Source organism: Dendroctonus ponderosae, unplaced genomic scaffold, assembly GCF_020466585.1.
Source record: "Dendroctonus ponderosae isolate FM_Combo_2020 unplaced genomic scaffold, Dpon_F_20191213v2 Dpon_F_20191213_3, whole genome shotgun sequence".
Classification (NCBI taxonomy): domain Eukaryota; kingdom Metazoa; phylum Arthropoda; class Insecta; order Coleoptera; family Curculionidae; genus Dendroctonus; species Dendroctonus ponderosae.
Window position 1 is genome coordinate 11,774,119 of NW_026018508.1, and position 26,950 is coordinate 11,801,068.

The 26,950-nt window shown below is 36.8% G+C and overlaps 4 protein-coding genes across 4 annotated transcripts in view; 1 reads left to right on the forward strand and 3 right to left on the reverse strand.

The window, feature by feature from the left end:
* The window catches only part of LOC109546709 (midasin), a 73,111-nt gene extending 59,834 nt beyond the window's left edge, over positions 1 to 13,277 (reverse strand). The window contains exons 1-18 of the mRNA XM_019917783.2: positions 13,077 to 13,277; positions 12,779 to 13,026; positions 12,487 to 12,723; positions 11,900 to 12,428; positions 11,675 to 11,838; positions 10,131 to 11,299; positions 9,592 to 10,075; positions 9,310 to 9,538; positions 8,745 to 9,257; positions 8,284 to 8,536; positions 7,925 to 8,223; positions 7,736 to 7,862; positions 7,367 to 7,676; positions 7,161 to 7,307; positions 6,753 to 7,104; positions 6,209 to 6,437; positions 5,094 to 5,722; positions 4,811 to 4,939 (exon numbers count right to left, since the gene is read on the reverse strand). Of these exons, the coding sequence (XP_019773342.2) occupies positions 4,811 to 4,939; positions 5,094 to 5,722; positions 6,209 to 6,437; positions 6,753 to 7,104; positions 7,161 to 7,307; positions 7,367 to 7,676; positions 7,736 to 7,862; positions 7,925 to 8,223; positions 8,284 to 8,536; positions 8,745 to 9,257; positions 9,310 to 9,538; positions 9,592 to 10,075; positions 10,131 to 11,299; positions 11,675 to 11,838; positions 11,900 to 12,428; positions 12,487 to 12,723; positions 12,779 to 13,026; positions 13,077 to 13,136 (6,108 nt within the window). The 5' untranslated portion in view covers positions 13,137 to 13,277. The remainder of the gene's footprint in view (positions 1 to 4,810; positions 4,940 to 5,093; positions 5,723 to 6,208; positions 6,438 to 6,752; positions 7,105 to 7,160; positions 7,308 to 7,366; positions 7,677 to 7,735; positions 7,863 to 7,924; positions 8,224 to 8,283; positions 8,537 to 8,744; positions 9,258 to 9,309; positions 9,539 to 9,591; positions 10,076 to 10,130; positions 11,300 to 11,674; positions 11,839 to 11,899; positions 12,429 to 12,486; positions 12,724 to 12,778; positions 13,027 to 13,076) is intronic.
* Positions 13,278 to 13,686: 409 nt separating this feature from the next.
* Positions 13,687 to 17,546, forward strand: LOC109546744 (pre-rRNA-processing protein TSR1 homolog). The gene is made up of 13 exons (XM_019917828.2): positions 13,687 to 13,926; positions 13,982 to 14,252; positions 14,307 to 14,493; positions 14,552 to 14,807; positions 14,867 to 15,011; positions 15,067 to 15,232; positions 15,474 to 15,672; positions 15,796 to 15,973; positions 16,030 to 16,153; positions 16,206 to 16,466; positions 16,516 to 16,696; positions 16,754 to 16,888; positions 17,126 to 17,546. The coding sequence occupies exons 1-13, from the start codon at positions 13,815 to 13,817 to the stop codon at positions 17,278 to 17,280; spliced, it is 2,370 nt and encodes a 789-aa protein (XP_019773387.2). The 5' UTR covers positions 13,687 to 13,814; the 3' UTR covers positions 17,281 to 17,546.
* LOC109546745 lies at positions 17,490 to 22,695 on the reverse strand. Its single transcript, XM_048664680.1, has 3 exons — positions 22,291 to 22,695; positions 18,270 to 19,156; positions 17,490 to 18,094 (listed from the first exon to the last, which is right to left on the reverse strand). Exons 1-3 carry the CDS (start codon positions 22,309 to 22,311, stop codon positions 17,929 to 17,931), a joined length of 1,074 nt encoding a protein of 357 aa, XP_048520637.1. The 5' UTR covers positions 22,312 to 22,695; the 3' UTR covers positions 17,490 to 17,928.
* Positions 22,696 to 24,780: 2,085 nt separating this feature from the next.
* LOC109546713 (deoxyribose-phosphate aldolase) overlaps positions 24,781 to 26,950 on the reverse strand; it is a 2,835-nt gene continuing 665 nt past the window's right edge. The window contains exons 2-6 of the mRNA XM_048665072.1: positions 26,325 to 26,515; positions 26,104 to 26,269; positions 25,824 to 26,053; positions 25,571 to 25,717; positions 24,781 to 25,012 (exon numbers count right to left, since the gene is read on the reverse strand). Of these exons, the coding sequence (XP_048521029.1) occupies positions 24,806 to 25,012; positions 25,571 to 25,717; positions 25,824 to 26,053; positions 26,104 to 26,269; positions 26,325 to 26,515 (941 nt within the window). The 3' untranslated portion in view covers positions 24,781 to 24,805. The remainder of the gene's footprint in view (positions 25,013 to 25,570; positions 25,718 to 25,823; positions 26,054 to 26,103; positions 26,270 to 26,324; positions 26,516 to 26,950) is intronic.

The following is a 26,950-nucleotide window of genomic DNA, read 5'->3' on the forward strand; positions in this document are numbered from 1 at the left end:
GTGTCTGTTCATACCAATGGACAACTTGCTATCAAACTGCTGTTGGACCGTACGTGACTGTGTTTTTCATATAAGTTTGATTATTGGTCAAACATCGAGAGTGACCTTTAAATTAATGCATTGTGATTTAAACAGTTGGCGAAAGTACTTTGAAAATGCAACTATTTTCGTTTATTTAGCTTCAAATCCTTTAGAGCGTATGTAGAGTAGTTCGCAACATTTTTGTGAATTTCGCGCAATTAATTTGAATGAGCAATTGCTAATAAATGTCTTCAACACTGGACGTTTTTAAGCTAATAATTTTTTAATAGACTTTTTGCACAAATTGACAAATTTGCACAAAAATTCCTAATCAAGGCATCAAATTGAGACACACGAGATATATAGTAAAAACATAGAATAGAAACCAAGCCATTGGCCTACTCCCTGTTTCGAGCAAATATTTTTTATTAATCAATTTGGTAAATTTTGTGCTAAAGACAACATTTTGGAAACAAATCTCTTATCAGGCCCAGAAATTGAAACTCACTCGGTACATAACAGCCATATTTTTCTAATAAATGTTGGCCCCTGATATCATCAGCATTCGTCGTTTTCTAGCAATTACTTTTTTAATATTGCCTGTCGAAATTTGTCTGCCGCTAAAAGACCCAATATTTGGAAGTTTGGAAAAAAATCCCTAATCAAGGTATCAAGTTGAGAAACACGCAAAATATAATGGAAACGTTTTTCTACCAAATCATCTGCGTTGCTTGCTTTGAGCCATTCTATTTTTTGCGCAATTAATTTTTATTAACCGACTTGCCAAATTTTAACCGACTAAATGACGGAAATATTAAAAATTTGCAAAAAAATTCCTGATCAGGCCCCGAAATTGAAACAATACAACATACAACAACATACAATGTATACGAAACATGAGTCAAGCCACTCATTTTTTGATACAGATTTGCGGATTTTGTTTGCCACTAAACGATCGTAACATTTAAAAATTTAGAAAAAATCCCAAACGAAAACATCAAATTGAAAAATACTGCGTATATAATGGACACTTTTCTCTACCAAATTATCTGCATTACTCACTTTGAGCTATTCTAGTTTTCGAGCAATTATTTTTTATTAACAGAGGTGCATGATTTTCTATGGCTAAAAGACAAAAAATATATTAAAAAATTTGCAAACGAAATCCTGATTATGAATAACGATATATATAATATATACGATATATAACGGGTACATTTTTCTAATAAATGCTGGCGCTTCATTCTTCAACTCTTGTCGTTTTTAAGCAATTATATTTTTTTTAAACAGACTCGAGTCGTAATTTGTTTGCCACTAAAAGACCGAAAATTTGGAAATTTGCAAAAAAATCAAGGTTTAAATTTGATAAATACTCGGTAAATAGTGTCCCTTCCAAATTCTTCCACTTTCGAGCAATAATTTTTTATTAGTCGAAGTCAGAATTGCATGTGGAAGACTACTGCGACCATTTTATAGCTTTTTAAAAATACATCAATTTTTGAAAAGTCTCTGACTCGCTAATCATCACTCCCAACGGGTCAAGCGAGCTCGACATGGAAAATCGCTCAATATAAATCGAATATAACACACAGTTGTGTCTCTCTTTAACCATGCACTAGACTTCATTCGGTCAGACTTTCATTATTTCCAATGTTTACGAAACAAATGGTTTTTTTCCGGTTCATAATCGATCAGAAAAAACGACAAGAATACACCAATAAAACTACAGAATAAAAGTTAATTCTGGCAAATAGCTCCCCGAGAGAAATAAAAACACTAAAGAAGAAAAGGTAAGTGTATAACAAGCCCCAAGTATCCTTGAAGCGTACTCAGGATTATGAAAAATGAACAGGCTATTTCCCACATTTCCCGAGAGAAAATTAGACTCTGTTTACCCATATACCTTGCTGAATTTTAATCTGCTATGTCTAAAGAATGTTTTACTTTTCTAAGTTGGTGATTTAGTCATCTCGAGAGCTCCCCATTTGCCTCCTGCCATAATTTATGAACAGCAAACGCGATACGTAACGAACGTGTTTGAAATTCTGATCCCTTTACGAACCCCATTTGCCCTCTTTAGTGATATGAAAATTTAAACTATGTGGGCCTTTCTCCTTTAAATCGCACAAGAAAGGCATTTTATAGATACTCGACGCCTCTCTCCACCTACTTCATGTGGATGCTTTTAAAGCGGACATATTTGGTGCTTCATGTTGCGCAACTGTTCGAAGGAAAAGGAGGCAAAAAAGTGAAATAATTCGAATTCCTAATACGACTAGAGGGCCTTTGAGGACGAACTTTAAGCGGTTTATAACGGCGTAATAATAAAAAGGCCGTTTACTTAGAAAAATGTGCAAACCCCAATTCAAGCTGGTTTCTGTCGTTACAGGGAAACACCGATTTGAGTCTTTGGTCTCCAGATAGCACTACAGACCTGGTGCTGCCTCTGGACCCTTTGAATAGAGGAATTAAAATTCCCCGTTTTTGCAGTCCCGAAATAGATCGTTCGCCAACCGCAAGCGAAGAACAAGAACAATTAGATTGGGATCGATCCACGAAAATTTAGCCACGCACAAAAATTTAAATACTCTCCTAACTACTAACGAGCACTACTAATATACAGGGTGTAATAAACCAAAGATTTCTATTTATTGCCTGTTAAAGCCCCGATAAATGAGCGAATAAATTCGCCAGTAAGCAGTAGACATTAGGGTTCAAAAACGATAAGCTATTTACGATCGTAAAAATAGCGAAATCGCTCTATTTTATTGCATTGTAAATCTAGACTCGTTAATAATGTAAGCCGCATCGGCAACCGTTTACTTTCGATCGTAGCAATATTTAACGTCCAAATAAAGTACACGTTCTGAATTTTTATTATTCACGAAACTGGTGTATGTATTTTATCATTTTCCTATCTAGTTGCTGTTTTGCGCGAAAACCACCCAGTATATTAGGAATGCGAAATATAAATGTGCGCTTGTATAGAATTTCGAACTCAATGTTGAACCAGTAGATTTTGTTAGTCGTAATATTAACTTCTTTGGGAACGGTCTCACTAGTTGTTAACGACGTTTGAAACGAACTGAATACTTATGATATTAGAGAAATAAATGGATTTAAGTAGATAAGAGGACTATTTTAAAAATCAAACATTCATTAACTTTAATGATTAAGTATTAGACAAAGGAATTGACTAAAAGAGTAAATGTACATAGAAATATATCACTAATTAGATAGAGTAGTAACAAAACTATTTTTTTTCGCTATAAATGATCGGAATCAGCGCCGGTAACGTCTGTGATTTACATCCACCCGAAGATCTGTTAAAACCCTTATTTTCAATTGAATTAATAACAGAACCAATGTAAACATGAACAACTTTGGAAAAGTTTTCATTAATAGAATCTTTATCAGTGTTCTCCACTATTAACAGCGTGTTTTAAGTTAATTACTTAATGAGTGAAGACCATTTTCGTCTATACAGACTAGACTGCAGACCCTTCAGGTACGACAGTCGAAGTCAAAAACTGAGTTTTTCACGCAAACCGCCAATTTAAAAGGTTTCCTTAAAACAAATCATTTCGAAATTACAACACATTCCGCATGTTTTCTTGCCGTTTTGTAACCCGAAATAAAATATGTAAAATAAAACATAATTTGGCTTTAAAGGCAAAGTAACGTTTTGGTTGTGATATCCTGAATGAAACTGGAAATCGATTTTAATAGCGACAAAAACCAATTACAAATGATGTAAAATTGTAAATAAAATGTAAAAAGATATAAAAACTATTATGATTATATACTCATGTCTAGTCCACAAAGTCAATTCTATTGAAGAAATATTATTCTGACTAATCTTTATGAACATGCATTCTAGCCCAAAAAAATAAGGACAATCTCAAAACAATGACGTAAAATATACAGTTGTTGCCAGTTCAAAAACTGGTTTATTGTTAAACATAAAAAACAAACTATTCTTTCTGCATGGTTATACTTTACTTATATTTTTTCGAGAAACCGCGTATGCCACGGAAAATAATTAAGATCTAATGGTTTTGTTAACGTTTTAGCCCATACAGAGGTTTTCATAAAATCAGTAACAAAAAATCTTTCGATACAGCTGCAACTTAAGAAAACATATTGTATATACAAGATAGTCCAATTTTAATGCGCGAAACTTTACGGGTATTTTCGGACCATCCTGTATAAACTTTTGATAATCAGCATGATTGGACAGAATAATAGCCAGCTGTTGGTTTAATAATAATGAGAGATATTTTAACTAAAGTTATGTAATGCGATAATCCGGGCTGAGAATCCGTAGGACCAACTAAGAATTCACCACAAAAAAGTGCAATGATGTAATGCAATCGTTATCTAATCCTCGCATATCAATAAATACGGTTGTTTGTAGTAAGAAATGGAATTTGAAATGCATTGCCATTTTAGTCAACCACAAACAAGCGAGAAAATATTCTCAGCCCCGAGCATCCGATAGACTCTTATCATTTTGAAACATTAATAGGATTAATAAACTATTGTAAAACGTTGGAAGAAATATATTATGTTGATAAAAAAATCGAACTTTTAAATACCGCAAAGTTGCAATAAAAATTACCACTCACTCACCTAGAAGCATTAAGGACATTTGCGAAAACATGCAAAAAAGCTTAAAAATATGTCTAATGACCTGTTCAAATCCCCTAGTTCTTGCATGAAAGGACCGGAAAATTAGTTTCTGACCCGGTTAAAGTCAATAGCCGGGATTGATTAAAGATTAACTTACCTGCTCAAAACCGCCTAAAATGTCCGTTGTATCCATCGCTGAAGTCACCGGCAAAGTTTTCAAAGTTTTTCCGGCAAGATTAGCCAAAGTTTTAACCACGCTGCTTTTGCCAACGCCCGAGTTACCGACCTGAAGTTAAAAAAAAAACCTTAACCACTATTAAAGATTGAGGAAAGTTTTCCAGCCAACTTTCCAAACCCGAAATTGCCATTTATTGGATATTAAAGTTTGGTAATATGTTTTTGTTTGAAATGATTTTTTTCATATTTCAAAATGTGCTTACCAATATTGCCATCCAGTTTTGGTTGACGCAGTAGCTTAAGCTCCGTAAAGTACTCAGCTGTTCTCGCAGAATTAATTGACCCTGGTTTTGAGACAAATCGTGGTTTTTCAGATGGTCCTGCTCCCTTTTCAGCTCCACATCGCCAAAATGAACTGTCTCTTCCTCAATATAACTCATCGGCTTTGATCCCTTGATAGAGCGGCCGAAGACTTCTTGGAAGATGCGCTCCACTTGAGCCTTATCAACAACACTTCGCATTCGATCCACATAGATTAACTGAACTGTGCTTTCCGGACTTATCGCTCGATCCTCACAAGGATTGTGATCAAAGTGGTAAAGAGTCGCTTGGCACCAACGCGTCAAATCACGCAGATTACACTCCCACGGACCACCCTTATTGCCAAACAAATGCTGGTCAAGTTCGCCAGCCAATATATAGTTAAATTCGATCATATTCTTGATTGTTTCGTTGGCAATGTTTGGGAATTGGTTGCCCAGAATCACTTCCATGTCTTCTGGAGCGAATGGACTCACGTAGACTTGAATGAATCGATTAAGGAACGACTTTGGAAGACCACGACGGGACCCTCCTTGTTTCATGGGATTTTGGCAGGCGAAAAATCTAGTACCTGAAACAATAACAAGAATTAGAGATTTCTTAAATTTTACCTAAAAATGTTCACCGAAATCAAATAATTAACTTAAAAAAAACTGAATCAACGGTTTTAGCCTGTTATACTTAGTGGCATACTCAGAATGTTTTCTTCGTTTTGCATGTTGGAGAAAATTTGGATTTTCGTTAATAATTGATCTGAGTTTTGAAAAAATCATCACCGGCTTTTCCTGGATTTGATTGCAAAAAAATCTATGTAAATTGGGCAAAATTCTGTGTTTGAACCAATTAATTTTGTTAACAAAAAGCAAAAAACAAGCTTTATTATGCTTGCAAAAAAACATTCTTATAAGACAAGATACGCTCTTATTGCCGAGACGGGTACACATATACTATACTATATTGGGTTTTTGTACCTCAAATTTCAAACTAATGTAGGAAATAATGAAAAACGCACTCTTCCTTGCAAATCATTAGCAGTGAAGCGCGAAAAAAAACTCACCAGTTTTTACATGAAACGTTTTCCCCAATTCTGGAATGAAAATTTCTCCTCTATGGTCCAAACAAGCGTTCAGCCCTTCCAGAACCGACTGCGAGGCAAGATTTAGTTCGTCCAGCAAAATCCAGCTGCCTTCTTTGAGGGCTTGGAGAAGTGGACCGTCTTTCCAGGAAAATTGACCTCCAGTGCCACCCTCAACTGGAAGATCGGCTCCGAATAAGTCAGAGATATCCTAAAATAAATTGAAAAATTGCTTTTGACCCTGTTGTGTGGAACTGATAACCGAGTTTATTGTGATTTTTCTCTTAATTATTTGAAAAATACGGCAAAAATGGGTCACTGTTCACAGTCGATGGGTGAACATGGTCAAGGTTTTTTAAAGTGTTTCTTGATGATGAGCTAAAAATATCAGACGCCTGACAAGGCGCATTTCTACCCTAATTTTCTGGTCCCAAAATACTTTTATTTCATTTTACAATCTCTTCGACTTGAATTTGCCACGGAAAATTTATAAACATTTTCAAATGCAAATTACAAAACTACTCACAGTTTGGTCAGATAAATTTACACGGAAAATCCGGTGCCCTGAACACTTAGCAAGGGCTGTAACCAGACTAGTCTTTCCAACTCCTGGACTTCCCTCCAGCAAAATAGCCTTATTCAACTGCATCCCTCTTAACAGATTTAACGTGTTCGCTACTGTGGTCGGAGCCTCGAATGAAAACATGTCTTCTACAAGTGGTTCTTCGCCCAAAGCGATAAAGAAGGGCGTAATACCGAACTGGGAATTGTTGGAAATAACTTTGCTTGATCCGGATTCTAATTCCGGTACGTTTTCAGCTACTTGAGCATTGAGCATTTTTTCGCAAGCGTACTTAAAGGCTCTCAAAGAGGATGTTCTGAAATAAAGTGACTGTGAAAAGATTATGTTGAATTATTACAAACAATATCGTACTTTTCAGTGCTTGTAGCACCCGATCCCATGCTGTCCAAGAATACCAAGCGGGCACCATGTATGTAGGCTTCATATGGAGTCATTTGCGCAGAACATTGATTTACAAAATTGACCCACGTTAAAATGTCTCGTATGCTAATGGTATATCTGAAAGAATCGTTTAAACAGGTCAAGAAAAAATTCGACTACTCCGCTGAAGATAACACCTTTTACCAATCTCCGTGCTCCTGAACCATTCAATGAAATCCATCATTTTTGAACCAAAATCGCACTCAGAACTAATGGTTAAATTCCTGTTGATAATCAGTATCAGATCTCCTCTGTCTGTACAAGAATCACACCAGATCTCCGTGAAGCGATTTCGTAAGGCCGGAGATAATTCCTTTTTGCCAAAATCACCGCCTGGATTCATGGTGCCGATAAACACAAAATCTGCATGAGCTACAACTGTTTCGGAATTATTGGGATTGTTCAAGTCAATGGCTTTTTCAGCCAAGAGTAAAGTCCTTTCTGGTTCTAAAAATAATATCAGTGATTAATTTGTAAATTGAGGATAGTTTGAGATTCTTGCGTACCCAGTAGCGAATTGAGCCTTTCCAAAACACTATCATCAGCCAGTGATATTTCATCAGCCAGAAAAACGTTTCCCTTCAGCATGGCGACTAATAGCAGCCCGTCTACCCATTCAAACAGTGCCTTTTTCTGCAAATAACAATCGTTAAAAATTTCAAGACAATTGATGATTAAGAATTATGTTGCTGTACATCTGAATGCTCTCTAACTGGTCTCAAGCCTCCAATAAAATCACTGCTTTCGGTATGCATGTGGCAATTAACAGCGGCTAATTCCTGTCCGTTGTTTTCTGCAATGAGCTGACAAATCGTGGTTTTTCCACCGCCAGTTTCACCAACCAGCAAAACCGGCTCTTTGAACTCTAAAGCCTTCGCAACTAGAACTGCTAACTTTCGCATATTGAATGTCCAAACAATGTTGGGATATTTCGAACTATTTTCCTCCAGTTTTTGCAGAATGTGCTTTGTAACAGGGGATGTTTTCTCATGTACTACAAACAAACGTAACGTAAAATTGGCTATTGACTGCGAAAAAATAAAGCTACCCTTACAGGAAAACAGATTATTCAAGCAGACTTCTCTTTGCCAGTGTTTCTGTAAAGCTTCACAAATCTCCTTTCTTTCATCCTCTTTTCTCACTTTTCCAGCTAGCACCAAATAGCCTTCATCGACCAAATGCTGATTCCAATCGTGTAGATTTGACGATATCTGGGCAAGCCGATATCTATCGCCCCATCTGAATAGGTCTCTTAACGTTATAAAGCCTTGTTTGCCAGCAAAAGCAGCTGACCCTCGTCTACGAAGCTTTATTAGCAAAAAAAAATGTTGTTATAATGAGAAAACCTTGAGAATTAAACAAAATGTTTGAGAATTGAAATGAAAAATTGTTCTACGTTCGGTATTATGAATGAATAGCAAGAAATACTCATTGCATTACACAAAAATATATACATTTGTAACACGTCGTGTATGAATATTTGCGCTTTCCCTTATGTAAAATGTATTCTCTTACTTGCAGTTCAGTCATCACTTTGATCATTCGTTGCGCATAACTCGGTGGCATAACGCATCGGTTGTGCAAAATGGTCTCTAGCTCATCAGCAGGAATTTCGTTGAAATGCAGTTCGACAAATCGGTTTCTAAAAGCTCTGGATAACATTTTGCGACCCCCGTAAGCACCGGGGGGATTCTGGGTTGCAAACAGCATAAAATTAGGGTCAGCCGTTACAGTTTCCTGTGTCTCTGGTATAAACAACTCCCTGTTGTCATCCAGAACTCGATTTAGGGCTTCCAAAACCTCGGTAGGAGCCAAATTTAACTCATCCAGGATTATCCAATGTCCCTTTCGCATTGCCTCAACCAAAACTCCTTCGCGGAACACTAATTTCCCATAGGCATCGGCCACATATGAACCAATGTATTCTTGGAGGTCTGTATGTTCATGATTATTGATCCTGACACATTTGTTGCCGCTTGATTTGGCTAGGTAGGTGATAAGACTGGTTTTGCCTACCGATGTATCCCCCTAAACACGGATTTTGTTAGTACGAATCAACAAGGGGCAAGAGGTTTCTTACCTGTAATAACACTGGCAATTTGCCAATAGATACAACTCTAACAAGATCTTTCAAATTTTTCCTCACAGACTTGGTTAAAATGTAGTTTTCGGGACTTTGCGGCTCCAAAGAACCTTTCTTTATCCAATAGTCTTCAAATTGAAGAAAACTGCAGTCAGCTTCTTTCGGTTCCAAAATTGGCTGATTGAGAACAGATTTGAGCTGCTGTTTCTCAGTGCTAACTATATATCTGAAAAACGATTTGGTAAAATGAGTACATTCATGGCAAAGCCAAAAACTTACGTGGTGATTAAATCTTGGACTGCTATATACGAATCAGCGTCCAGCTGGGTCAAAAAACTCAGACAAAAAGCTTCGTACAAACTCCTCTTCATATTCCCGCAGGGGTTTTTAGAGGCAATCATCAAAGCTCGGCATAGAGAGCGCAGGGAAAAGTGTGGCTTATGACCCATCCCATCACTTAGCGACAACACCATTTCAGCTCTAACTTTCAAATAAAAATCCACGATCCTGGAAACAACCGTCTCATTTAAGCAGGCGGCTTGTAGATAACTGTTAACCAGGAGTATTAAATCGGACTTTTCCGTTAGTTCTTGGACGAAAAATTCGGTAAACCGGTTTCGAAGGCCTACGGGAAGGTCTTTTTTCCCAACATTTGTAGCAGGATTCATGCAGGCAAACAGTGTAAAGTTTTGGTGTCGCTTTACTGGCTTTTTGTCTCCCCGCTCTAGCAGGCACAACGAACCGGATGAATCTTCCAATAACCCTAGACGAAAAATATTCAATAAAACAGTCGAACTTTGCAGTTAAAACCCAATTACCTGACAAACACTCCAATGTTTCAGCATTCGCAAGATTGATTTCATCCAAAAGCACCCAAGATCCTTCCTGAACCGCTTTCACTAAACTGCCTTCGATAAACGCGAAGAAAAGAGCGTTACTATGCTTCATTTGTGCCTCCACTTTTCTCAGCTTCTCACTGATGGTTTGCCATTTTACAAAGAGGCACTCGTCCCGTTGTTTCTTGATTGCCTCAGAAGCCTCTTCCAGTGAGCCAGTTATCCGTTTCAGAGCTGCTGCGGTACTCTTTTTCATGAAAGAAACCAAGTAGGAATATTTTTGTTTGTTGAAGGCGAAAGCCACCTTTTTGAGGAACTCTTTGTTTGCTTCTGTGTCGAAGAATTCTCTAAATGCTGCTTCAAAATCCCTTCTCAAGGGACCGAGAATTATCTTCAAATCAATTGGTTTAAAGCCTCCCAGTAGATCTGCAGAATCCGATTGCTGGTTCATATTGATCACAATCAGTTTCTTTCCTAAAGTGCGAGCCAAATACTGTATGGAGGACGTTTTTCCGGTGCCTGTTTCGCCAACTAGCAAAACTGGTTCTTTTAGCATCACGCAACACATAATGCGCTCCAATAAAACAGCCGCCGGTCTGGTAAAGCAAAACTGGGCCTGTTTGCTGTACGTGGAGTGTTCTCTAGCCAAAGTCGCGCGTCCTGAGACAAAGCTGTGAGTATTAAGCCTCACAGTGGGTTTGTAGTTTTTGAAGAAATATTCTGCCTTATGGATAATTATTCCCAAATGAGAACTGATGTTTTTGGCTAAATTAAGGGAATCTTCCACATCAGGCAGCGAGCAGCAGAACACATCAATTGCATCCTGCAAAATCTTAAGGGCACTTTCTTGACTTTTTACATCGTAATCTATCGCCGCTCTTGAGCACCATTTGAAAAAGTCTCTCGTCGATATCAATCTGCCGCGCTTATGGGGTGATAAAATTTCGTCACTGTTTGCATTGGAAAAAAGCTGAAACACTTTCACTAGCCTTTCAGCCACTGTATCAAATTGGGCATATTTTCGATGAAGAATATTCTTCAACTCAGCGCCGGTTAAGGGATCGATAGTAATTTTCAGAAGTTGCTTATCTAATAACTGCATAGCGTTTGAGTAACGTTTCTGATGTTGTCCAGTGACTGTGGTGGTTACTCTGCAAAAAAACATTTAATATTGTCTGAAGACTTACTTATAATATAACGCGGTAGGCTGGATAAAATATTTCTATTTCCGTAGAAAATGTGCCTTTCGTTGCCTTTTTCTAGTTATTTTTAGTAATATTGTGCACTTCGCTTATTAGCAGGTTTTCTAGTTTATTCAGCAAGTTTTGTCCAAAACGGCTAGACACAAACAATCGCAATAAAATAGAAATTTTTTTAAGTTTAAAATTCCAAACGTCCGTGTTTAGATTCGTCATCAACAAAAATATCCGTTACAAAACCCCATTTGTTATTGAAAATGTTTAAAATACACAGAAATGCAAAATAGTACCGGTGCATGCAAGGGCATCAGTTCTAAAAGAATTTACCTTTGCGTTAAGAACAGTTGAAACCCTGGTGGAACTAGAACCAAATCCCTGTAACCCGGTACAGTTAGTGCTTTGTTTTCCAACAAACTCGCCAAAACAGACGCTATATCCATACTAGACAAGTCGATGTCTTCCAAAAGCAACCAGCTTCCTTGAAGAACCGCCTACAGATGAAAAAAATACATATAACATTCCATGCCTTCATTAATCAAGAATTAATCCAACCTGCGTTAACACTCCAGGTTGCCAAATGAATTCCCCAGGAGTATCGGTGCACCTGTAGGTCCCCAGTAGCATTTTGCTGTCTGTTTGATCTCCCAGTTGAACTTTGATGAAATTTTCTCCCAGTTGTCGACCAGTACAAGCCGCTAGATGTTCCACTAATCCAGTTTTGCCACAACCAACGGGGCCTTGAAGACACAAAGCCCTGCCTGAAGAAAGGCCAAGGGCGATTTTTCGCAAATTGTTAAAAGTTGAAGGAACTTCAAATAATAGCATCTTTTTGGGGCCATCCAGGGATGGAATATAGATGCCTGCTATTTTCTCAACTCCACCAATGGTTTTAGTTTTGAAGGGAATGGGAGGCTTCTGGTCCAAGGAATGTGAGTCCTGTGGGTGTCTAGTAAAACTCGAGTCCCTATCAAATTCTATGCTGAGCCTTAATATGTCCTCCTGGCTTAGCCTTTGGGCTAGCAAAGCTTTTAAGTCTGATTCCTTTAGGTTTAACACAATTCCAATGATATGACAAGACAGCCTATTGTAATGGAGTATCTATTAGTGAATGTAGGTTTGAAAACTATTCCGAAGCTTACCAAACAACGTGGCTGTCGCTGGATATAGAGTAGCTTTTGATGAAACCACTCCACTTCCATTTCTGCTTGTAAAACTTCGGATCACTCAGTAGGAGAAAGTAGCAAGCTTCAACAACATCTACGTCTCGGACGAACACGTTTTCAGCAACAGCAAATTTACTTCTCTTCGACTTAAAGGTGGTTGTGCTGGATTCTTCGAATGGCGATGAGTGTAATTCGAAATACTTTAAAGCAAAGCTGAAACATACATAGAAGTTAAAGCTACACAGAGTACTTGGTACTTAAATCATACCTTTTCAGGTCTGCCCTGGCTTTAACTGACTTTGACAGCAGAATGCAATTAACTATATGCCTTGGCTGGTTAAAGGGGTATTCGTTAGTGAAGGTTATTGCTGTTGAAAGCAACTTGGGGAATTCGTTGGCAAAATGCTCCAAAATCGACTCAAAGTGTTGGGGATGAATTAGAACCTCGTTGGCAATAAAATTCAGCAAACACTTAATCTTTTCTGATGCCTTCCAACTTTTCTTTGCTTCCACTACCTGAAAACAAAATTATAGAAAAACGTGCAACTTCAAGTCCTGCTATTTACCTTAAAAAATTGTCCGAATTTCTCGTTCATTGTACTGAACTCCTGCAGTTTGTGCTGCATTTTGGCAAGATCTTCTATTTTTAGAAAATAAGTTAGAAATACACATACGGTCGCAAGACTTTAATGTTTTCAAACATGCACTTTTTGAATTTAGGTTCAAATGTGGTGCTATAACCCAAAAATACAAGAGGTATAACCTGAAAAATCTTCTTTCACGAAGCCATCTATCTCCATTAATTTGTGATTATAATCAACGTTGCCAGGTCAAGAACTATGGAAGCGGTTAAATAGAAGTAAACAACGGTATACTTAAAAATGAAACAGTAGATAATTTAACGTTTGTAAATATACTTTTGCGAAAAGACGCTTTTGAACAAAATGTTTTATATTAATACCTAATTTATTTGAAATAAAAAGGAAAATAATTATTCCTTTGAACATAAGTTTTACCTGACATAAAGATGGTCATATTTTTTTAAATATATCCTATCTTTATTAAAGAAAACCGCGCACTCTTATTGGACTGGAAAATTACCTAAAATGTATTGGGAATTAATTTCAACATTTTTACCGAGACGATCAAAAAAACATCACTACTCACTGACGGATAAATTATAACAAGTTTCACGTTGAGAAGAAACGTGCTTTGCAAGTAAAATTCATATAGGTTATGTTAACTTTTTTTTGTGTTTGAAACATTTAATCCGAAAAGACTAAAATACTTAAAATACTGTAAGTATGGCTGTAGATAAATCGCAGTCTCATAGGGCTGGTGTCTTTAAACAGACGAATAAAGAGCATAAGCATGGAAAGCACAGGTCAAAAGGGGCTCTAGATGACGCTGCTAAAGGTAGGTCCATCGTTAAGCTCTTTAACATTAAACTGATTGAAGCTATTGCGATTAGGAAAAGTGTCTGTAAAAAACGCAGTCAGAAGGCAAAAAGGCGACCTTACTAGAGACCAGCGGCGTAACCAATCTGCCCAAATACGGCAAAAGAAGCGCGAAGAAATACTAGCAAAAAAACGTGCTCTGGGAGGATATGAGGCATCGCCATTTCTTATCGCTGTTTTACCATTGAATAGGGAATTCGATCCTACTACGGCTATAACAATCCTGTGTCAATGCGATGAAGGTGCCATTATAAGAAAAACATCAACTGGAGTAACCCACATTTGGTATGCAATAGGAACTCATTCGTCGATTAACTTTCACACGTAGTTATTTTTCAGCCTACCACGGTTTAAGAAGAGATTTTCTTTCGTTGTTCCAGCTAATGACAATGAACTTGATGTTATTGATACTTTGAAAGTAGCTGATCAAGTTTTATTCTTACTATCTGCCATCAATGGAACGGAATTTATTGAGCAAATTGTCGATCAATGGGGCAAGAAGATACTCAAATCCGGCTTGGCACAAGTACGCAAATCTTCAAATTCAAATTAGTATCAACAGGTTGATTTTTTGCTTTTTCTAGGGCTTGCCAACGCCAATTGTAGCTCTCGCAGACCTTGATAGTGTAGCTCCAAAAAAACGAGCAGACTTCAAACTAGGTGTACAAAAAATGGTCACCAGCTGGCTGCCTAAGGAGAAACTAATGGTTTTGGATCGGAACTGCGATGGCATAAATATTTTGCGCAGACTTGGTGACCAAAAGAGGAAAACTATTTTATATAGAGACCACAGGCCTTATGTGTTAGGGGAAGAGCTTGAATACATACAAGACGATCAAGGTATCTCAATCTCCCATTCAAGTTTCGTTCATCCACTACTTGGACTTGTTGCAATCTAGGTTCAATGGGCACTTTAAAAGTCACAGGATATTTGAAAGGGGCGACGTTATCTGTGAATCAATTAGTTCACATTCCTGGTTTAGGAGACTTCCAATTGGCTCAAGTAGATGCAGTTACCGATCCGAATAACCTGGAAAAACACAAGTACAGTTGCTTTCATTTAACTAAGTATGTTTACTTACTGTGAGAAACATTCCAGGTGTAGAGATGCGAATGGTGCGGAAATTATAAAAGTCCACGTTCTAGAGGTGTGCGATCCTACTAAGCAGGAGTCATTGGACTTATACATGTCCGATGCTATGGATGTGGACAATGATATGCTGCCTAGCGAATTGCACGTTGATACGGCCGATCAGAACGCGAAGGTAAATTGTAAGCCTTAGTTAACACTTAGACAACTTAACTTAACAGTTAACACTAGACTGAAGAACTTGGGGAAAATTTGGGAATGTGCACTTGAAGTGCCAGTGTGGTGGAGCAAAACATGCTCTTTCCACCCTCTTGGTGCACATTTGCGTGACTTCTAGTTGGAGCACTATGAATTTTTAAGTTCAACCATGTTTTTCAAACCAGAAAAATTCACCATTCAAATTTTTTTCTTGTTAGGCAGAGACCTCCAAACCGAAACCCGAAGGATGGTCAGACTATCAAGCTGCTTGGATTCCAGATGACGACACCGAGTTTCAACAAGATGGAATCAGCGAAAGCGATACTGAAAGTGAAGGTGAAATGATGGATGCTAGATCAGAAGATCGATCTTCCTGTGCAGATGAAGATAGTGACGGTGATTCGCCCACAGGGTCCGGTAGGTAGCATCTTTTAAATTGGTCGAAAAACTCACCAGTTGATTACTCTTCATTGATCTATCTGGTTTAGCTCGAAAATAATTGAAATAAAATAAAAAAACAATTGTATTGCTTCATTTTAGAAATAGATGTGAACGATGATAAATACGATAACGGTATGGACCTGAACATGGAACAACAAGATTTGGAGAAATTGAAAGCCGCAAAAGCTGATCTTATATTTCCCGACGAGATTGATACACCACACGGTGTGCTAGCCAGAGATAGGTTCCGAAAATACCGGGCATTGGAGAGCTTTAGGTATGGTGCAATGGTAGACGTTGAAACAAACTTGTATTGATTGCGAAAAATTGCAGATCGTCGCCTTGGGATCCCCTAGAAAACTTGCCAAATGATTATTCCAGGATTTGTCAGTTTAAAAATTTTGCGCACGCAAAGAAGAGTGTTTTTAAAGAAGATGAAAAAAAACCTGGGGCTATGGTGAGTGTTTATTTTTCAGTTTTTCACTATTGAAATTTATAAACAATTGCAGCCTGGTTTGTACTTAACAGTGCACGTGAAAAATGTATCCCAACTGATGTGGTCTGCTTTTGAGAAAACCCGCTCTCCAGTAATTTTATCAGGACTATTTCCTCACGAGCACAAAATGTCTATCTGTAATGTAGTTTTAAGGCGAACACCAAACTATGGAGGCGCAATAAAGTCAAAGGATAGACTAATTTTCCAGTGTGGTTTTAGACGGTTTATGGTTAATCCGATATTTAGCCAACACACAAATGGAACAAAACACAAGGTAATTCCATTCGGTTGTAATTAAACCTTTGCTTATTCTTCGATTTTAGTTTGAGCGTTATTTCCAAATCGACGAAACTACTGTGGCCACATTCTATGCCCCCGTCCAGTTTCCACCGGCACCAGTATTATGCTACAAGGAAGTTTTGGGAACTCTGGTTTTAGTGGCCACAGGTAGTTTATTGTCTTGCGATTCCACTAGATTGATCATTAAACGAACCGTTTTATCAGGTACGATTTTGGTGAAAAGTCTGATTTATTTACATTAACGTACATTGTTTTCTTTAGGCCATCCGTTTAAAATTTTCAAGAAATCAGCCATCATTCGGTTCATGTTCTTCGACAGGCAAGATATTATGCACTTTAAACCCTGTAGACTTGTAACCAAGATGGGACGCAGGGGACACATTATGGAACCTTTAGGTAAGTTTTTTTTTATTTGGAACCGATAAAAAAGTTTCATATCCAAAAAAATATTTTATTTCAACAATGTTTTAAAACGACCTTTTGCTTTATCAATTACTTCATGTCAATATTTCCCGTGATGTGGATTAATACTTTTTTAAAAAGTTTTATGAACATTAGCAAATAAAACGTTTTCTATTCTATGTTGACTGGAATTCATAAACTCAATGTAATTTCGAATGTATAATTATTTAGGAACTCATGGCCATATGAAATGTATATTCGATGGGCAGCTAAAGTCACAAGATACCGTATTACTGAATCTTTACAAGCGCGTTTTTCCTAAATGGACGTATGAAGACCTGATAGTGACCTGTGAGAACCAACCGATGAATATGGAGACTTCATGATTTAGAACAAAAATCAGTACGTATATAAATACGTATTACGTGAGAAAATATGGATTACCTTCCATATTTTCTCGATTGGTTGTTGTAAGTGTATGTAATTAGCATTTATTTGTAAACATAAATAGATAATTAAATTTATCATCTTTTTACAATAGAACTTTGGTACTATGACTTATATTAGTAAGGATTGTACAAAAAAGTCGACTCTATTAAAGGCAAACAATTTTTAATTAATAAAAATACATTTGATGGTAAAAAACATTAAATGGATTTATTTATAATTAAAATACACCTAAAATAGCATTTAATATCGAACAAAGCCGCTAGGGTTGTTAGGAGAACAAAGAGTATTTACAACAGACTACACAGAGAGCGACATAAAAGTTCCTAGGGAAAAAATATAAAATATACTGTCAATCGTTCCAGTATCAAAACCGTACATCTAACATAAGTATAATACATATTCACAGCTATCACAGAATGAATTTGTTTAAACTGAGTGGAAAGTTTTATTGCTTGTACAGTCAACGGAACTCTAAATTCGAGTAAAAGTGGTTCTTCTAACTGAATTTTTTTTTTTAACTGTAGGTACTTAATAATTGCTGTTTATTTAGCGTTCAACTTAGAGGGCCGGTGACTGACAATATTTTACTCCTTTATGTCGCTCTCTGGTGCCGGTTTCATGCTAAACCCTTTATCCGGATGTGCTTGATAGTTCATCATCCTAAATTTTCCTTCGTTGTCGTAGTAGCCGAACTGGCCCTTGACTATCCCTTCTTTGTCTCTCTCCTCAAATCTGAATTGTCGGTTTTGCCTGAAAAACCAGTGGATAAGAAAGCGCATGTGATTTGTGCGAAAGCTTTAATATTTTTCGGTAATTGACTGGTTACATAACGTTCTACTAGTTTAAATAGTTAGTCACCGATATTGCCAAGTTGTTGTATGATTTTTTTGGTCGTCAAGTGCTAAATCTAACTGAAAAATGTTACCCTTTGCCAGTATCATATCCCCATTTGTAGCTCATGGGCCCGTCCTGCCCCACCATGTGGAATAGCAGACGTTCCCCATCTTCCCCATGATTAGTCGAAATTCCCAGTGAGTCAGTTATTTGAGGCGAAAGTCCCCTGCTAAATTTGTTAGGATCATACTGTCCTCTATTGTGCTCATAACTCGAATCTGAACTAACAGAGTCGCTAATTTTCGGAACTGTCCCCTTTTTTACGTGTGTAGATGGTTTGAGTTTCGTCTCGCGGGTTGTACTGTCGATAGGTCGTGTCTTACTACTCCGAATCTTTAATGGTTTAACACTAGTTCTAGGTACCTTTTCCTTTTCAACCTCCTTTGTGTTTTCCTTTTTATTTAACTTCTCGATAGTTTTGTACAGATCCTTTTGCTTTTGCACAAACAACGATTCACTAATGGGTTCTAGGGCGATTTCTTGTTTCGGCAGTAAAGACAAAGGCTTGCCCTTACTGTGAACCTCCTTGTTGAATTTCTTCGGGAATTCATTAGTCGGTGTGTTCTCTTTGGTTATAACTGGGGGCAATTCGTAGTAGAGAGTCGGATCGTTATTTGGGTTCCAAAGACTTTGCGTGGGTGCGGTGAGAAACTCAGATGGTATGGGAACCTGGTAAAAGTTGGGCTGGGGGTTGGAGGTGAATGCAGGCGGTGCACTTAAGTAGGAAATGGGTTGCGGCTGGAAAAATGGTATGCTGGACTCTTGACGAGGCAACTGAATTGTAAGGGGAAGTTGTTCAGGAAGACTTTGTACTGCTGATGAATCGAAAGTTTCCACATTGCTTTCCGTTGGGGTTGCGGCTTTTGCGCTCTCAACTGCCGCAGAGGCGGCCAGAGTTGCAAAGGCAACTACAGTCACCTGAAAAATATTGCTATTGATAAAAAAATCCAACATCTCTTATACTTTCGTGAATAGAACCAATAGGATGTGAAAGTTGATAAGCCCAATTAATCTTTCCCTTGCAAAGGTGGAACTGATTTACTCATAGAAGCACTTGAAGTGTTTTTTGCGTGTGTTCGGAAATGCTTCGGTTTGAAGATATAAAACGGGTTTCTATATCTTTTTGTTACGGAATTAGCTGACTAACTTTGAGAATTGACAAAAATCCGGAGTTTTTAAATGAGAGCGTGAAATTGGACAAGTTTAAGTTCATTTTTTATGGTCGTGCCTTGATTGAGAAAAAAATGGATTTTGAATGAGTTAAGTGGAGACTTCAGAGTTTTCTGCCCTAAATATTTTCGCTTAGATTTGTAAATTTCAAGTTGCTACAGATTGGATGTTATGAAGAGCGTGTAGTTGGACGAGTGTGTTCACTTCTGATCGTACATTTACAGAGTTGGCAAAACCAGAATTTTGCATGATGATGATTGAAAATTATGATTTTTTTTACAAGCCCGTGCAATTAAACGCATATAACGATTTTGATCCTGCATTTACAGAGTTGGCAAAATTCAGGTTTTTTGTATTATTAGCCACACAAATTTGGTCCAATAAAAATAACAACTTGTAAACACTTTACAATTCCATTCATGCACAGGAGTCCATAAAACAGATAAATTATCAGCCATTCAAATGCGATGGAGATCCATCTGCGTCGTTATTGCTAATGACGCCTTAGTGGTGCTTAATTTGGAAGCCAACAATACTATGTTTAGCATTCTAAGATAAAATCGCCTCCTTTACGCTTTGTCGTTAATGTATTATTCATTTAATATAAACGACCTTCTGAGTCGAATGGTTGTGTCCTAACAGGTTCGACCATAAAGTCTTAATTCTTCACGCTACTTGAATAATTGCAATATTTACAAACGTTTGCATTTTTTATCCACGTGCGGAATTCATAGACTAGAAATCTACATGCACGAGAAGTACTCATTGTACTTTGGCCTTGTTGATTGCTAGATAATTTCTTATAGAAATAAGGAAATAGTTCCATTGGATTGAAGAGCAAACCGGATAAATTATCGTAAATTTTACATGTTGCATGTGTATGGATATAGAACAAGAAAAAGCGTCAAAAATTAATAAAAGCAAAACCACACTGTTTCCATATAAAATCAACAAATAGAACTTCTCACGTAAAACTAAATTCGAAAAGAAAGCAGAGCTAAATACCATCGATTAGCCAAACTTTGTCATCTCTGTTTGTGCTTTATAAATATATTACTTATAAAATTATTAATACATTAGAGTCCACGGACGGTAATGTATTTATGGTGCTGAGCCCTTTGGGCACGGCACTAGTCCGAATGCAAAAAAATATGTTTCCGTGCTAAACTATTGGATTCAGTGAAAGGAAGCTATCGAATCATCACTTAGTAGACCTTATATATAATAGTTGAGAAATTGATGGAGATTAATAAACCAATTGAGTAGAAAGTTGACCGGTTAAATCACTGGGCGGTTAACGATTGTTTTGTCAAAATAATGTCGTAGGTGCAAAGTGATCATCAACATTATGAAACACTCGAATAAATTTCGTTTAGAATTTTTTAAATCGCATGGGAAGCTTTTGCTGCACCCTGAAAAAACCACTCAACTACTGAGACATCAAAGAAATGGCGAAGTTACACAAGTTCCTGTCTGCTATCTTCAATAGAATGGAAATTTCTTGATTTGTCGAACCGTGTTCTTCCTGTATAGGGAAATGTATATGTTGAAAAGTGCTTTATATAATTGACTAATTACTAGAAGAAATTACCTTGCAACTGCAGCCCGATTTGTGCTAACAGCGGAAATATGGAAGTAGATTCAGGTTTGCATTATTTAATAGTAGCACACAATTAAAATACACTAAACTAGTTGATATCATGTAATACGCACGAAATAAAGCGATTATTATTACTTTCGCTTCGATTTAGTGACCAAAACAGTTTTGCTTGATTGATTCAATCATTCTAAACAAAGACTTTGGGTTTATGTAAGAATATACGTAGAGTGTTTCAATAAACTATGTGTAATCGAATAGGGAACTTTTCAAGGAAAAACCAATTAAAACTGGTGAGCTTTTCGGGTTTTTATGCCATTGGGACAAAAAAGCCTTACACATGGGAAGTTTTAAAATTCTTTGCCGAAAACGTTGCCTACTCTTTAACTTGGAATATTTTAACGATTAAAACGTTTAAGAAGAAAACTTACTTTTGTAAAATGTTGTATATAAAGAAATTTTACAAAAATGTTTTATTATGTGTGAGCGTAATTCGCCACAAGGAACGATAGTTGCATTGAATTTTCAATGTTCAGCCCTTCTAGAAAAAATTATAAATCCGAAGATCAACATTTTCAAAATTTGTTATTTGCTTGAAAAAATAAAGAGTGATTAAAGTTTTAATCGGAAATAGACCTAAGAAAAATTGTATCTAAACGGGACCCCAAACACTTTGTTTCAAAATTACGTAGCATGTATTAATTAAATATTTTGCAAATATCTCGAAAATTCTGGAAGGTGCGAACAAAACGCAGGACAAAAAAGTTCCTAAATTGAACTAGAAATTAAAAAAAATATATTTTCGGACTTCAGTGGCGCTTCCCAAAGATCGGGGTGATAAAAAAGGGGCATGACCCCTAAAAAATATCACTATGCACATTTTAGAATCATTCGACTCATTAGATAATGTAGAGGTCAAAACACACGCTGCTCCAAATTTGAGGTAATTGTCCAAAAAACTGCAAAAGCTGGAGCGAAAAAATGAAATAAACGATCAAATTTCAACACATGGACCAAAACTTTCGACTTATTTTTAATGAGAATGAAAATTCTGATCGAAAAGCACTTATTAATCAGAATATAAAAAGTAGAATATTTTTCAATCACTTTTAGGCAAATACCAAAAGTTGAACGTTTTGAATGCAGTGCACGACCAAAAGAAAAAAAAGGAGAAATCAAATCAGTCAATCAATTGAAACCCACATAGTTCAGAACTAGAATAGCGCACAACCACTGTGAAATAAGTCCTTAATAAAACCAAACCGACCCAAGTCCATTCACTCACCATTAAGATTGGCAAACTCATTTTATTTATTTTTTTTGTAAAGCACAGACAAAACCGCAAATAAAGTTTAGTGATATTGACTCGCCCGATTCAACGCGACAATCGCAACACTTTCTGTTGTTCTCTGTTTTAAATCGACGTGACTACCATTTCTCCTTTACATTGTTTGGGGGAATTACAACAAAGGCTGCTGAGTAAATCGAGTTTCGTGCTGTTTTAACAAATTGTAATCCAGGCCTAAGTTCTGGGTGAACATCTGGGCAAAACTTATCACGTAGAAAGTAATTATTAAACATTGTTTATAGTTAATTGCGGCTTACCTTGATGTGCTGTATACAACTGAAAAAAGTTGAATTTCCTCATTTCTTTGTCCCTTATTGGTTCCTGTATTTTCAGTTTTAAGCAGCTACGACTTCTGATAAAATGTTCAAAATGTTACTTACCTTCTTTTTTCTAAGTTAAGTCTATACTTATCACATTTTTTTGGAAATTTCGTAATCACTTTGTCTTTAAAACGGTTTATTTCGGCGATTAGTAATATGAAAAAAAAAACGCTTTTCGGATTTCACAACCAAAAGCATCTTTTTTATTTACAAGGTGTTCTCATAAAATTTAATTATTGGCCTTGTAGTGATAACATTTACCCCTTTAACAATTTAGAGCTCATTTGATGCATTTGTGAGCAGAAAATTTATCCTTGCATTTACTTCAAGGAAATTCAAAATGCATGTACGGGAAGCAACACAATCTCTTTGTAATGTGGCGCATGATGAAGAATATTTCTAGATATTCGGAAAACGTTCTTCCTGCATATTTTTCTCATAATGCAAAAAATCCCAAAAAACCGCCCTGATAAAATTCGATTAGTTAATAAGGAAAAAGCTGATTTGATGTAATTTTTGCGACAATATTTTAAGTTATTTGGTTTGCGGAAAAAAGTTGTACGCATGTGTATAAGAGCCCCTCAGAGCTAAAAAGGTCGTACTTTTCGCTCTTAATTATTTTTTGTGCGCTTATGCGACGGTTTGAAAAAAGATCAAGCATTTGAAGCTTGAAAAATCGAAAAAAATTGAAGCTTTTAGGAATATTGTATTTTGTGTCGGAATTTGTTTCTCCTAAAAACTTTGTAGAATTACAAAAAAGAACATCTGTGTGAAATTAATCAAATAAATCAAAATGCGATACATATAAAAACAAAACCACAATAATTCGTTAACGGTGTGAATAGACAAATATAGGCAAAACTGGCTCGCGGCAGAATTGCATAATTAATCAATAATAACTCGGATTATATCGTCGGTAATTCCAAATAAATTTAAACAGCTTTTTCAATTGCAAAAATAAACAAACCTTTTTCAGCAAACACTTTCACCGCGGAAAATGTGTGTATGGGTATTTGCTAATAACAATAACAGTCCTATATGGTTAAATAATAGTTGGTAAACTTTAAGGCGACGAAAAATTCGACTGAAAAAACCAAGGCCAGTAGACAAAAAATCCTTTTAAAAACACATAATTAACATTGTATAGAGGTAGCCAAATTAATTCGCTTTCTGCTGAAACCATCCTTTGTTAGATAAGACTTAAGAAGATAAAATAAATCTTCGAACCACAATTATTATATTTAAGTGTTATAGGCACTGGCTTATGGTAATGGCATAATGATTATAGTTCATAACAAAAACATCACGACTTTTGAACACGATGAAACTTGACCTTGTTTCTGTTTTTATATCCAAAGATAGGGATCTAATTACAGAACGAAGATATATGTAGGTTTAGAGATCTATTGCATAGATCGTAGTTGGGAGTTTGGGATAGCCAGTTGAGCGCAAATTGTTGGAATAGTTTACAAGCATTTCATAAACACCAGAAGTTTGTCATTGGCAAAACCAGTTCTTTCTCGCGCAACTAACAATATTGCTGAAAATAAATCTTATAATTTTCACAACTGCACAACTGAAAAGCCAGCCTTGTACGACAATTTGTTGAATTTCACCGCAAACACAATTTAATTATCAATGCATTTGCGTTATATAGGAAACTCGGTTTAATTTCAGTAATTTAACCGGCTCCTAAAGGGCAGAACCAATCGTTTTGCAGCATTGCGACATGAGTAAGTAAATGTACCAGAATTTCCCGTCTACTCAATGAAACATGTTTTTTTCTCTCAGTCAAAGCAAGTTGGTGTTACATCCACATAATACAAGGCTCAATATTCAAAAGAAGCAGTTCAGTATGCGAGTTATGATAATATTCGCAATATAAAAACGTTCTTTAATAAATCGATTAAAATATTTGAATGCATCGATTTGAGAATTGCAACGCCATAACCAAATCAAAAATTGAAGTGCGCTAGAAAACAAGCAACCATGAAAATTGTCACCGAAAGAATTCATATTATGCAAATTAAATCGACTGGTGGCAAGTGCGCAAAAATAAAAATCTTCCGGCGAATAAAAAAAGGATATAAAAAAGAAACTCTTTAGGTTTATGTAAATCTTGTCATATTTTTTCAGCCCATAGAGAACTCGTATGCGGCCGGATACTTTCCGGTAACGAACTCATATAAATTACACTCTAGATCGCCTAACAGGCCAGAAGCCCCGAATCTAAAGAGCTCAGCATCGAGCCAATCATTTCCTAGAAGCTCCTTTACCAAAACCATCCAGGACAACGCGTCTTTGGCATTTCTTACACCGCCTGCAGGTTTCAGACCCACCTAAAACAGCAAAGCAATAACAAATTTATCTGGATTCAAAGTCCGCCACTTGTGGAAATGTTTCTTCCAGTTTCTTCCTTTTCTAGTTGCATGATATTTATGCCTCCTCGTTGCTCTTCGGGTGTCAAATTATCCCCCCGAATTATTCTTTTTCACATTTCTATCTGATATTCTCGTTCCAATAATGTCAACATTAAATTCAGCTTAGAGTGTCGTCTTGCAAAGTTAATCGAGTTTATTTTGAAATGTTGGTTCATAGGCGTTACTAACAAAGTGGAAGAGAAACATGTACCTTGATCCGTGATTCACATGATTTCAAATTTATATGGAAAATTCACAAACAAAATTTATATGGAAAGTTTGTTATATTTGAAAAAGTAATATGTGGAATTGCAGTTACGCGAATAGATCTTACGTTAAAACATCAAAATGTGTGAAAATTCTGCCGAAGAACCCGGCTCAAGGTACAACCTTCTTCCCCACCTCATTTCGTTCTCCTCATGAACTTTCGTGGTAAGACGAGTTAGAAGTAGATAAATCAGGAAATATATATAATACCTTATAGCCCATTTTCTGTTGGTATTCCTTAATAGCTCTTGCCATCACAATACCAAACTGCAAAGTGGCATTTACTGACTCTTTGCCAGTAGAAGTTTTGATAAAATCCGAACCAGCCATCATGGCAACTAGTGACGCCTTATATACCTAAAACAATGAATGGTAAGCAGCTAATGGTGGAATCATAGAGTAAGTAAAATAATAAAATATTTTACTTTCTCTATGGGTGGAATTTACATCCAACCACCCTCACATTGTTCAATGTGTCCAATTCCCCAGTGGCAAGAATGGCTTTCATGTGGGCCAAACCACAGGCTTCTTTCATTTGCTGAATTTCCCTATAAAGCTCTTCCCATTGGCCAGTCAGGACCAATGATCGATCAATGACTATGTCTATTTCATTGGCTCCTTTCTCCACGGCATATCTGATTTCCTCCAGGCGGCTTTTCAAGGGGGTCTGACCAGCAGGGAATCCAGTGGCAACTGGAAGTCCAACATTTAGCCACAACTTGCGGCAAAGCGACATAATCTACCTGAGGCCACATTGACTTTTTTGTAATAGCCAAGCTGCTTAAGGGTTTGCACTGCATCTGGAACCTTCGAAGGGTAGACGCATACTGCAGCCGTTTTGATAGGGCATCCTTTATCGTAGCTGAATCCCAGTTCTTTTAGCAAATCTTCAGCTATCGGTTTAGTTGCCTGAATAATGGACCAGAACTGGGATAAAACATGTGGACACTATGGAGCACACTACCTTAAAACACAATCTCGAAACATTGCTGTTTGTGTCGTCTCCAGCCAAAGTGGTTAAATCAATTAGTGTAATGGCTTTTAGTATCCATGCAGCTCTGTACTCGTCTTTCAGCGATTTCGATGCGGCCAGTTGTTTAGCGAAATCATTCACCGCGGTTAGATTTACGTTTACACTATTTAGCCAACCGAGGTCTGTAGAAATAAGGACAGTTACTAATAAACAGCCCAAACATACGCATTCTAAAGCAACTCTTCTGAGCGCTTTTTCAAAAAATTCAACGACTCTTGCCAACTTCTAAATTCGCACATCCTGTAGATGCGTATTAAGAACTTCTTGGCCCGAAACAATTAATCGTTATAGTAAAAACTTTACTTTCCACTTGAAAAGAAGTTCTATTTTAAGTGAGACTTTGAAATTTTAGACTTTTGCCATAATTTTGAACTCAAACATCCTCTAGATCAAGGGCGGATCCAGGGGGGGGGGTCATGGGGGTCATGATTCACCCCATTCAATTCTCTATCCAACGATGCTAAAACGAATTCTGTGGCTTGAATGGTTCTTGAGAAACTTCGAAAAAAGCAGCGTCATGTTCAAGTGGATTTTGCAACTCAAAAAAAAACCACGCA

Bases quoted from the DNA above. Each gene is read 5' to 3' on its own strand.
- LOC109546744 (XM_019917828.2), top strand. From the start codon at position 13,815: ATGGCTGTAGATAAATCGCAGTCTCATAGGGCTGGTGTCTTTAAACAG. The intron at 15,673-15,795 runs GTAGGTAGCATC...GCTTCATTTTAG, and splicing joins TGATTCGCCCACAGGGTCCG to AAATAGATGTGAACGATGAT. The intron at 16,154-16,205 runs GTGAGTGTTTAT...AAACAATTGCAG, and splicing joins AAAAAAAACCTGGGGCTATG to CCTGGTTTGTACTTAACAGT.
- LOC109546745 (XM_048664680.1), bottom strand. From the start codon at position 22,311: ATGAGTTTGCCAATCTTAATG. The intron at 19,157-22,290 runs GTGAGTGAATGG...AATATTTTTCAG, and splicing joins TGAGTTTGCCAATCTTAATG to GTGACTGTAGTTGCCTTTGC. The intron at 18,095-18,269 runs GTAACATTTTTC...CTGGTTTTTCAG, and splicing joins GGATATGATACTGGCAAAGG to GCAAAACCGACAATTCAGAT.